The 10657-nt window shown below is 44.9% G+C and overlaps 2 protein-coding genes across 2 annotated transcripts in view; both read left to right on the top strand.

Moving 5' to 3' along the window:
• Nucleotides 1–1805, top strand: part of SLC14A2 (solute carrier family 14 (urea transporter), member 2) — a 38613-nt gene extending 36808 nt beyond the window's left edge. Inside the window, exons 16-17 of the mRNA XM_010137125.1 lie at nt 831–880; nt 1567–1805. Of these exons, the coding sequence (XP_010135427.1) occupies nt 831–880; nt 1567–1743 (227 nt within the window). The 3' untranslated portion in view covers nt 1744–1805. The remainder of the gene's footprint in view (nt 1–830; nt 881–1566) is intronic.
• Nucleotides 1806–3867: 2062 nt separating this feature from the next.
• Nucleotides 3868–10657, top strand: part of LOC104494310 (sialic acid-binding Ig-like lectin 15) — a gene marked incomplete at its 3' end in the record, with an annotated part of 26533 nt that continues 19743 nt past the window's right edge. The window contains exon 1 of the mRNA XM_010137124.1: nt 3868–3934. Coding sequence (XP_010135426.1) covers nt 3868–3934 — 67 coding nt within the window. The remainder of the gene's footprint in view (nt 3935–10657) is intronic.

Raw genomic sequence — 10657 nt, 5'->3', positions numbered from 1 at the left:
ACAGGCAGATGGATTTAAGTGAGATGGAGGGATCATTGATCTGGTGGTTTGAGCCATTGCTCGTCCGACAAAATAAAAGCAGTGCTTTTGCTTTCAGCTAAGAGCTGTGTTCAAAACAGGAGATGCAATCAGTGGATGCTGATTAACTAAGGTCTTTGAAATTAGATGTTGAGTTCTGAGGCATTAATTGTGTTTGTTCAATGCTGCTGGGTGAATCATATTGGATTTTCCACCCATAGATATACCATCTTCTTTGGAGAAGGACATATCTAAACTTTGAGAAAACTGGAGCTCAAGATCAGTTGGCACCTGTAGTTAGAGAGAAGTTTCCTCAGTCTGTTGAAATGGATACCAAAGGCATGAGCTAGGCAACACAGAATGGTTAAAGAATTATTTATAAGGCAATTCCATATGAAATTTCAATATCACAGCGAGCTGGGAGTAAAGCTATTGCTCATTCACTGCTCACATAAAAAAGATTTAACTTTGTATCTCATTGACCCACCTTCTAGCCCTCGAGGCATGAGAGATGGGGCTGGAAGGGTTATTTTCCTAGTTAACCCCATCCATCAAGGTACATACTTTCCACATTAGTGCATTTTTCAAAAGCCTTTCTTTCCATAGTCACATTTTTCATCACTCCAGTTCTTTTTTTGTTTCACCCTTTCCATGAGCTCCAGATTGGAGGGGGCACAGTGCAAAGGAAAAGCTTTAAGTGGGGGCTGTCCAGGCATGGTCATAAACATTGGTTGAGCTACCCAAGGCAGTGTGAGCAATGGTCTACTCTGTGAGCAACTGCACTCACCAGGAACTACCTTTCTTTCCCACAGCACTCTTCAGTGCCTACCTGGGAGCAACAGTGACTAACATGTTGTCTGTGGTAAGTAGCATATTAGCTAAGGTCTTTTTTCCAGAGACAGATTTGAACACTGTGTATTTTACCGGCTTGTGAGGCAAAACACCAAGACTCAGAGAACAACCCAGCCAAAGACAGAACTGGTCTGGCAGAGGGGGCACAGTCTGCTCAGATGGTTGTTGTAGTTTCCACTGAAACAGGCACTTACAATCATCACCAATTTTCTTTCTAGGAGCTTGTATGAACTTCCACAGCCCAGCCCTCAACACCTCTAAGATAACTATATGTCTATATTTTGGGTTGAAAAGTCTGAGAAAAGGGCTCTCTATTCATGTAAATTAACATCAAATTTGGTTTAATTGCTTTGCCCGAGTGCCGAAAGGCAGTAACTTCAACATCACAGGGAACAGCTGGATGCCTCTGCTACCCACTCCTGTCTCGTGTCCATCCAAGACTAACACAGCTGTACGAAGAGAAGGCAGCCTTCTCACCAGAGCTGATAGATGTTGCAGGTTAATGCATAATGTCAAGATCTTACAAAGAAATCCTGCCTCCCAAGAGAGAGACTCCATGCAAAACCAAGAACCAAGTCACAGCTTCCTTGAGAAAGCTTGTTCCAAGCTGCTTGTCTCTGGGTTTGGTTCAAGGGCTGGGGGATCAAATGTGAGAAAGACACAGAGTAAATTGGTGGTTTGTATTTTTCTTTGCAGTTTGCAATGCCATCAGGAACCTGGTCTTTTTGCTTGTCTGCCCTGACCTTCCTGTTAATAACCACAAACAACTCTGCCATCTACAAGCTGCCACTCTCCAAAGTCACCTACCCAGAAGCCAACCGAGTCTATTATCTGAAGGTGAAGAAACATCAGAGGTCTTGCTGTGAGGTATAAAGACCCAGGAAGATAAATACACAGCAGATTTTAAGGCAGGAGCACAAGGTGTTGACCAAAAAAAAAAAAAAAAAAAAAAAAAGAAAAGGTGATTTGTGTGCTACAAAGTCTAAAGACAAAAAAATTGCTGCCTTCAGAGTGGGGGAATGTTTTTCCAACACATTGATTTGTTCTATCCTGATTAGATAAGACTGCGCTGTGCTGGAAGGACCTTTCCAGAGAACCAATCTGTAATGATTTAAAAGCACATATGCCCAAAAAGACACTTGAATTTTAAGCAGTGGGGAAATGAAAAGAAAAATCTGTTTGTGAAATTGGAGTCGCAGCAATCAGATGTAAAGCAATAAAGAGTAGAGCATCTCTCAGCATCTGATGGCACTCCTAAATAACGGCTAAAACTTATGATAGCAATAGGATATGTTTTAGAGAGCTTCATAGCAGCAGAGAAGTGGTATAAAGAGTGCTCTTTGCCAAGTAGAAAATAGATGGTGCAGAATTCTACCTGGAGGACCTCTCAAGCCCGTTGGAAAAGACGTGCATTAGCAATCATCACACACAAGATGGACATAGATAGATGGCTGGTTAGCACTTGTGAGACTTGTGGTAAAATTCACAACAATGGCAGGGATGAGATGTCTATCAACCACAGTTTTTGGATGATTTAGTTTGCACTAGGCTCTACTATTCCAAGAAAAAAAATATTTCAGGCCTATCCAGCTGCAGAGAGAAGTCTGTAAGTCCAAGACCAGGGAAGAAAATGCAGATGAAAAGAATCTTTTTCTAAAAAACAACAAACAAACAAACACCCCATGATTTTATGTTAATCTCATGACTTTTCATACTATTTTGACTTGGTCATAGGTTAGCAAAGGAGGGGATGCAGCAAAGTCGTTGCCGTCCATTTCCTCTGCAATAAAATGGCTCTGCTCTGACTGGGCACAAGTAGAACCAATTTGAGCTGATCTTCTCGACCTCTCTCCATACACCGCACCCCTCAACCCACAAATACCAAGCAGCAAAACGCTGCGCTGTCCCATTCTGTTGCTGATGCTGCTGCTCTGCTATTTCACTCTGCCCTGCAATGGGAGGGGGATGTTTGAAGAACTGGTGGACATAGCAGAGCTCTGCAGTGGACCAGCCTTCTGCCACTTCTGCACAGGCTCCCAGGGTGTGCAGGTAAGGAAGGAGGAAGCTGACCTTTCACCCAGCAGTGCTGGTCACCTCAAAGGTTATTTAAATCATCCACCTTTCTGCCTGGCTCATCAATATCGTTCATTTCATGATGACTCTGACATCTTCACCACAAATACTTCATACGCTCAGGTCCTTCAGCTGGCAGTAGTCTATGTGCAGCAGTGTCATAGAGTCATAGAACGGTTTGGATTGGAAGGGACCTTTGAACACCATCTAGTCCAAGCCCCCTGCGGTGAGCAGGGACATTTTCAACTATGTTGAAAGACAAAAATGTCTTTTTACATTTTTTTTTACATCGAAAAGATCTGAGTTGGAATGGGCTGCTGGCAGTGTTTTCTGGTGAAGTGTTAGGTTTTCATGTGTTTGGCTGTTTCTGTAAGACTGATGCTCCAGATACCACTTGTTAAAATGTGCCATTTCCTGCGTTGTACTTGGTAAATATCCACATAATATTGTTTGAAGTTAATTTCTAAAACAAATATTCATACTTTTTTGAGTTTAGTGTAAGTTTTTCTCTATTTATCTTCACTAAGCTGTTCCAAAGACAGGTCATCTCTTAAATAGGTATTCTAGAATATGTTGAAAAATAAAATTACGAAATCAGTATATGGGGGATATTCAAGAAACTTCAAAATTCTGCTCTTTGTACTTCTGGCATTTTCCTGCATCAATACCTTCTTAAAAGTGCAAGTGCAAAGTCTAGAGTCTGTAGAGGAGGCACAATCAGCCAAAGGCAGAGTGTTGCGCCTACAGAGCTACAGACAGAGCTGGAAACCTCCTCAAGACTAGATGAGGACTGGTTCCTAGGGGAGGTGCTGGACAGGACCCCAAACTGGGGTGAGATGAGGTCATTTGCTGTCCAGAGGATGCACCTCTCCATTTGTCAAACACTCTTTTGGTGTCTGATCTGACATCTCCTCAGCCGCGACCATGTGTGCCCCGGAGCAGCAAACCGACAAAGGCTGGCTCTCACTCTTATGTCAAGATCTGCACTCGGGTAGGAGAACACGCTTTATGACCAGTGTAAATCAGCAGATTTCCTCCAACTGGTGCTATTTCAGCCTGCTGTTGCTGAGCAACAGGGACATTTTGGCAGTACAGTAAAGAAACTATATGCACAGAACAGAAAAACAACAAAAGATGAAGGCCATGTCTCGGGCATTAGAAAGATTTTGCACGACATTCAGAATTAATTCTTCATTTTACCCTATCCACAGAATTCATTCTTCCCCATGCAAAATAACAGTTATTCGGGCATTTGACATGTATATCAGTCAGAATAACCACATTGTGCTTTTCCCCATTGTAGTCCATAATGCAGTCCTTGCTAACAGAACTAATTTGTCTTATCATCAAAACCGTTCTTTTTTCCTTTACATCAAATAAATGCTATTCAAGATGCAATTTTTTTTCAAGCATTCTTTTTGCATTCTTGTTTCTGACACACACAGGATACCAGACTCATTTATATACTATACTATACTACCAAACTCATTTATGTATTATTATACCAGACGCATTAATGCTGGGTGGGGGTTTGGGGGTTCTCTCCTGGGCTACTTCCCTCCCAGTGCCAGCAAAACATAACAAAAGAGAAATGTTACTGCATTTAACATTTCTAAAAAATGATTTTTCAAAAAGTTAAAAATTAAACACAACACAAACACAGATGAAAACATCTTCTCAGCATCAGATTTAATCCAAAAGTCTAACTCAAATGAACCACCTCACTGCGATTTCCTAAGCCACTCTCATTGCTGTTGTCTGATGTGTATAATTCTCTCCAAGACTACCAGTCCCACATTAAGCAACTGCCCCCGTTTCCTCCATTTGACACTGGTGTGTCTCCTACCACTCACCCCACCGCCTCCACCCCAGTACTATCTGCTGTGGTTCAGCTGCCCAGTAGCTCTGGCTGAAATCAACATCTCATAGTCCAGCATGGAGTTTGTTACTGGAAGTGAGGGGAGGAAAAGCATAAACAACATGTGCTCTTAAGACAAGAAATCATGGAATGCTGAGCAAGAACCAGCAGATTTTTGCCAGCAGAGCTCTGTCCTCTCCCTTCCCAAAGCAGTGCTGCTTCCTCACAGAGCCCGGGACATGTGGTCCACACCAGCAGTGGTACAAAAACATGGGCTACAGTCCTCGTGCCCTCCCCCCAAGCAAACCAGTACCCGGCCAAGTGCAGAAGAGGCCAATATTTGGCCACGTAGCAAAGATGCTACACCCTTGATGATGCTGAACCAGGAGGAGGAAACGTTCAGCCCACATTACCTGGGCACCAGGCACTAGAGTCAGTTGTAGAAGCAGGACTAACAGCACACTAGCATTTTAGACACTCAAATGCGGGGCCATGCAACAATATTATCTCCTTTATCTGATCCTCCAGGACTGATGCAAGTTTTGGTTGGTTTTACCATGTCATACACGACATGCAAACAGTTTAAAGAATGCTGGTGTTGATAATTATCTAATCTTTTTAATCTTCACATTTAGTGCAAAGGGTAGAACTGATGAAGAATTTGGCCATAGCTAGGAATAATTCACCCACTAAGACAGACACTGGACACTAGGAAGCAGGGCTGTGCATTCAAAATAAACATGTGATTATTTCCCCTACCCTCACAGTCTAAGCATTGCAAAGACCATACGGCAAGTGAATTGTTAGGAAAAAACACACACCTGTCTGACGCTTTCTCTTTGTCTTGCTGTGGAAACCTGCCTTCAGGTGGCAAGGGCATTTTTGTCAGCTTACTGGAGATCTTGAATGAGATGGGGACACAGTGTAACTCTCAAAGCAAATACACCCCAGTGACTTAAGACCCTCCTTCTGCTTATTCTCACAGGCACAGATAGACCGAAGTAATTAGTTTTCCCATGCATAGTAATGGAAAGTGTTTAAACAGGAGTTGGAAACCTTACTGTTTCACAGATCTGGGCCAGAAGGCTTGGGCTTAGCTCCCCAACGGCTCAGTCCATGCTGGAAAATAAAAAGAATCAGGTGCTGGCACACAGACATCACTCTGCTCAGCTGAGCATACACACCCCGGCACAGTCCTAGTCTTTGTCAACCAGCATACCCCAGACACAGCTCAGCAGGCAGCTTGGACCTCTCTTGGCTCCTCAGAACTTCACTAGCTTCCTCCACTTACCCCCAGCAAGTCTGCAGATGACACCAAGTTAGGCAGATATGTCAATCCGCTTAAAGGTCCAAAGGCTCTTCAGAGGGATCAGAACAGGCTGAATCAATGGGCCAAGGCCAGTGGTCTGAGGTTCAACAAGGCCAGGTGTTGGGTCCTGCCCTTGGGTCACACCAGCCCCCTGCAGCGTTACAGGCTGGGGAAGAGCAGCTGGAAACTGCCCGGAGAAAAGGCCCTGGGGGTGTTGGTGACAGCGGCTGGAGAGGATCCAGCAGTGAGCCCAGGTGGCCAAGAAGGCCAATGGCATCCTGGCTTGTACCAGCACTGGTGTGGCCACCAGGAGCAGGGCAGTGATCATCCCCCTGAACTGGGGGCACTGGGGAGGCCACACCTCCAATCCTGGGGTCAGGTTTGTCCCCTCACTGCCAGAAGGACATTGAGGGGCTGGAGCGTGTCCAGAGAAGGGCAACGAAGCTGGTGCAGGGTCTGGAGCACAAGTGCCCTGAGGAGCAGCTGAGGGACCTGGTGGGGTTGAGCCTGGAGCAAAGGAGGCTCCGGGGAGCCCTTCTGGCTCTCCACAACTCCCTGAAATTCAGGAGGTTGGAGTGAGGTGGGGGTCGGTCTCTTCTCCCAGGGACAAGGTACAGGATGAGAGGAAAAGGTCTCACGTTGCCCCAGGGGAGGTTGAGGTTGTCCCTGAGGAGCCACTTCTGTCCCGTTGGGGTTGTGCAGGCGTGTCCCAGGCTGCCCAGGGCAGTGGTGGAGTCCCCATCCCTGGAGGGGTTTAAAAGACATTTAAACATGGTGCTGAGGGACAGGGCTTAGTGGTGACATGACAATGACATGTTAAGAGTTGGACTTGATGACCTTAAAGGTCTTTTCCAACCTAAAAAGTTCTGATTCTAATATTTAAAGGCATTTCAAGGACTCCGGAGGTTAAATCACCCACCCTGAGGCTGAGCCCTCCTGAGCTGCTGTTGCATTTCAATGCCATGTAAAACCACTTTGCTGCACAACGTCCCTGCACTTTTCATCAGCCAGAGCCCTTTCATGCCTGTTTTCAGGTGCAACCTCCTGGTCCTGCACAGGCTGAGTTTTAGCTCCTGCACCGTGGGGCTGCTGCTTATCCTGCCTCCAGCACCGCGGCCAAAGATGTCCTTGGCACACAGGAGGGACAGACTGCAGGAGACAGCAGCGCTGAAGCAGCCCTTTGCCTGAGGCAGAAGCACTCACCTGGAGTTAGAAAGAGGAACTGAAATAAAGAGTAAGAGGGAATACACAGAATCATTAAGGCTGGAAAACAACTTTAAGATCATCGAGTCCAACTGTTAACCCAGTCACCACTAAACCGTGTCACTCAGCACATCTGCACATAACACGAGTAATTCTGCAACCTGGTGGTTCTGGGCATCACGCAGGGGAATCACTGAGGAATGATGCCAGCAAGAACCAGCAAAAGGGAGGCTGAAAAGGCAAACATGACAGAGGAGCTCCTGTTGCTTCATGTGTTATGGCAAGGTTCTCAGACACTGGGGCAATGACATCTGGTGTGAGGCCAGATGAAATCCTGCCCACGATACCCATACTTTAGACTGCCCCAGGGAGCGATGCAGCTTGAAGACTCACCCCAAAGGTGGAGTGTATTCAACCAACATGAGAAGGATTTCTCACAAGAAATCCAAACACTTAGAAGTGAGCACTGAAATCAATCCTGCAGCCAAACACAGGTAACTGTGTGGGAAAACATGGCTCGGTTACACTTCCAACATCGGAGCAATTGTTTCCTTCCACTTCTAGGCCCAGTGAGGTCAATGCACAACTGCAAGATTGGGAGTTCGAACGCAAACACTTTCCAGGAAAACCAATATTTTCATTTCTTTTGCCTCCCATGAAAATACACAGATTAGAAAATGGATGGGAACCATGGGCTTAGAAAACTGACAAACTGCAAATCCCCTCACCTTATATTAAACATTCTTGGATCAGTCACCAGTTTAATTAAATAAGGCTGAGAACAGTAGGAGGTTAAGGATCAGATTTGCTAATTAGTGTAATTAAAGAAATAATACTAGGAAAAGCATGGCACTGGCATGACACACTGGGAAGGAAAAGAAGGAATTTTTTCAAGTGGAATTTTCCAGCAGACAGTCCTGGTGCCTCAGCCATAAAGCAGCTATAAAAAACATTGTAGTACGTAGTTTTGGTATGGGGGGGATGTGATACCCTATAAGAAAATCAACCACTCTGGTCTAGATGGCTGCACAAAGTACTTGCTGCAGGTGAGGGCACTGCCCATAGCACCATCCTGGACTGACTATGCTCTCGTACCACACAGACTTACCAAACTTCAGGAGAACCCAGCAGCGTAGTTTTCAACTTTATAGAAAACCCTTGGATGGTTTCCTAGCAACAGATTTCTTTTTTATTTTCAAACAAATTCAAAGAAGAGAGTTACGGGTCATGTCTCTATCTTTGAACTTTCTTTTTTATTATTTCTCATAATGTCATGGTGTCTTCCCTTTCCATATTTGCTGCTTATGAGACAGAGTAGGCTGTTTAAAGACACAAGAAAACTGAAAAACAGCTTCCAAGAAACAGGGAAGGAAGTTACAAATTGACGGGAGTAGAAGCAACGTCTCTGTTCCTTCCTGCTCTGTCATTGCAAGCCATGCTGGAATTCGTTCTCATGCACAGGGTGGGACGTTCTGCCCTGCTGGCAGGTTACCTTCTGCCTGTGTGTTGCAGAGCTGCAGTGTCTATGAAAGGCCATACATGTGCCAGTCAAGGGCAAGACAATTACACACATCTAGAAAAAAGAACAGGGCAGAGCAGATACTACCCAACATTTCAGGAAAAAATGAGTAGGAACACCAGTGAGCTTCACATTTAACAGCCTGACTATCATAAAGGGTTAGTGCACAAAGCTCTGGGATTTGCCCTGAAAAAAGTCAGGATGGAACTTGACTTTGTCTTGAACGTAAGTGTAAGAATTCAACATACCCGGCTCTGACTACACACATACTGTGCAAACCCTCCATATTTTTCTTATCTTAGGTGTGGCACTTAGGGACATGGTTTAGCAGTAACTTGGCAGAGCTGAGTTAATGGTCGGGCTCAATGATCTCGAAGGACGTTTTCAACATAAGCAATTCTATGATTCTACGTATCGAACTCTTTTTCAACGTGCTTTGCCTGTCTTTAGATTTCTCTGTGGTCAGGCAACGTTTGTCTCCTGCTGCACTCTCTGTGATTTTAGACCCTGGTACTCATCGAAGCTGCTCCAGTAAGGCTCAGATATACCCTGTTTGACTTCAGAGACTTTTGTTGAAATGCCAAACTTTGGAGTCTGGTAGTTACAAACACGTCATGCAATTTATGGAGAGAGAGAAAGAGAGGTTCAAGGTAGAAAGAGAAGCATTTCAGTAATTCCATGATAGTACACCCCTTTCTGAAATAGCTAGAGAAGCAGCAGAAGCTTATCTTTCTCTGCTGACTACAGAAGGGGCTGAGGGAAACTAGATGGCCACTTTAATGACAGCCAAGTTAGATGGGACAAATCTGAGCGATAAGAGTAGATCCACAAAGGGTCTAGGGCCACAATGAAACAGGTGCCAAGAGTCACCACACGACTCAGTGTTGGCTAACAGCTGGCTTAAGACTAAATTCAATATTAGATCCTCAAAATCCCTGCCTAACTGTACTTTACCTGTAAAGCATCCAGAAGACCACAGATAAAAAAAACTAAATTCACATGTTTACAGGCTGGCATCTCCATGTGTCTTCTAGTCAATGGAGACCTACTCAATGCAGTCCATGGAGTCCAGACACCAATTCAGCTGGCCAGATATGAAGGTCAGTTTTAGGGCATGCTGAATCACTTTCTAGATCCCATGGACAATATTGACCAGAACTACAATGATCCTATCAAAAGTCGGGATAACTACTCACATGCATATATCAACAAGAAGGTTTAGCACCTTGGGATAATACCCTGCTCACACGCACAGCTCCTTGCTCTTGGTTACGTCCAGAATCATCTGCATCCTAAGCAACTCGTGCCTGGCCAATAATCCTCGTGAATGAAGTGCGACTTCCACTTAACTTGCCTGACGGGTCTAATCCAGCAGGAAACATGAGCATCTCAGAGCATGCTCACAGACCCACAGACACCCATGTGTAGAAGGAAGAAGTGGTGATCTTTTCCCTGTGCTGAACCAGTACCTGTTTTCAGCACCATACCACACAGACATACACAACCCCCATCCGCCTTTCTTTATGCTCTAATTATCTCATGTTACACATTCACTTGAACAGAGACTGAAGTCTCTAGCCTGTTGTGTAATGACTGGAAGACTACTAAAAACATGAAACAGCTTAGTGGCCTAATTCTATATGGTAGTTCAAAGAATGGGCAAAGGTTCTGAGGGATTTATGCCACATCTTCCCCAAACTCTTCCTACTAGGTAGTCCAGGAAGCTCCCTGCTCACCATGATGCTCTCTTGGTTCCCTGGTCATGCCAGTGAATCAAGAGCAATGCCCTTGGAGGCTAAGAGGTGAACCAGCGAGAATCCCAGCA

The sequence above is a fragment of the Buceros rhinoceros genome, unplaced genomic scaffold, assembly GCF_000710305.1.
Source record: "Buceros rhinoceros silvestris isolate BGI_N320 unplaced genomic scaffold, ASM71030v1 scaffold3895, whole genome shotgun sequence".
NCBI classification, from domain to species: domain Eukaryota; kingdom Metazoa; phylum Chordata; class Aves; order Bucerotiformes; family Bucerotidae; genus Buceros; species Buceros rhinoceros.
This window is presented reverse-complemented; position numbering and strand designations above follow the sequence as displayed.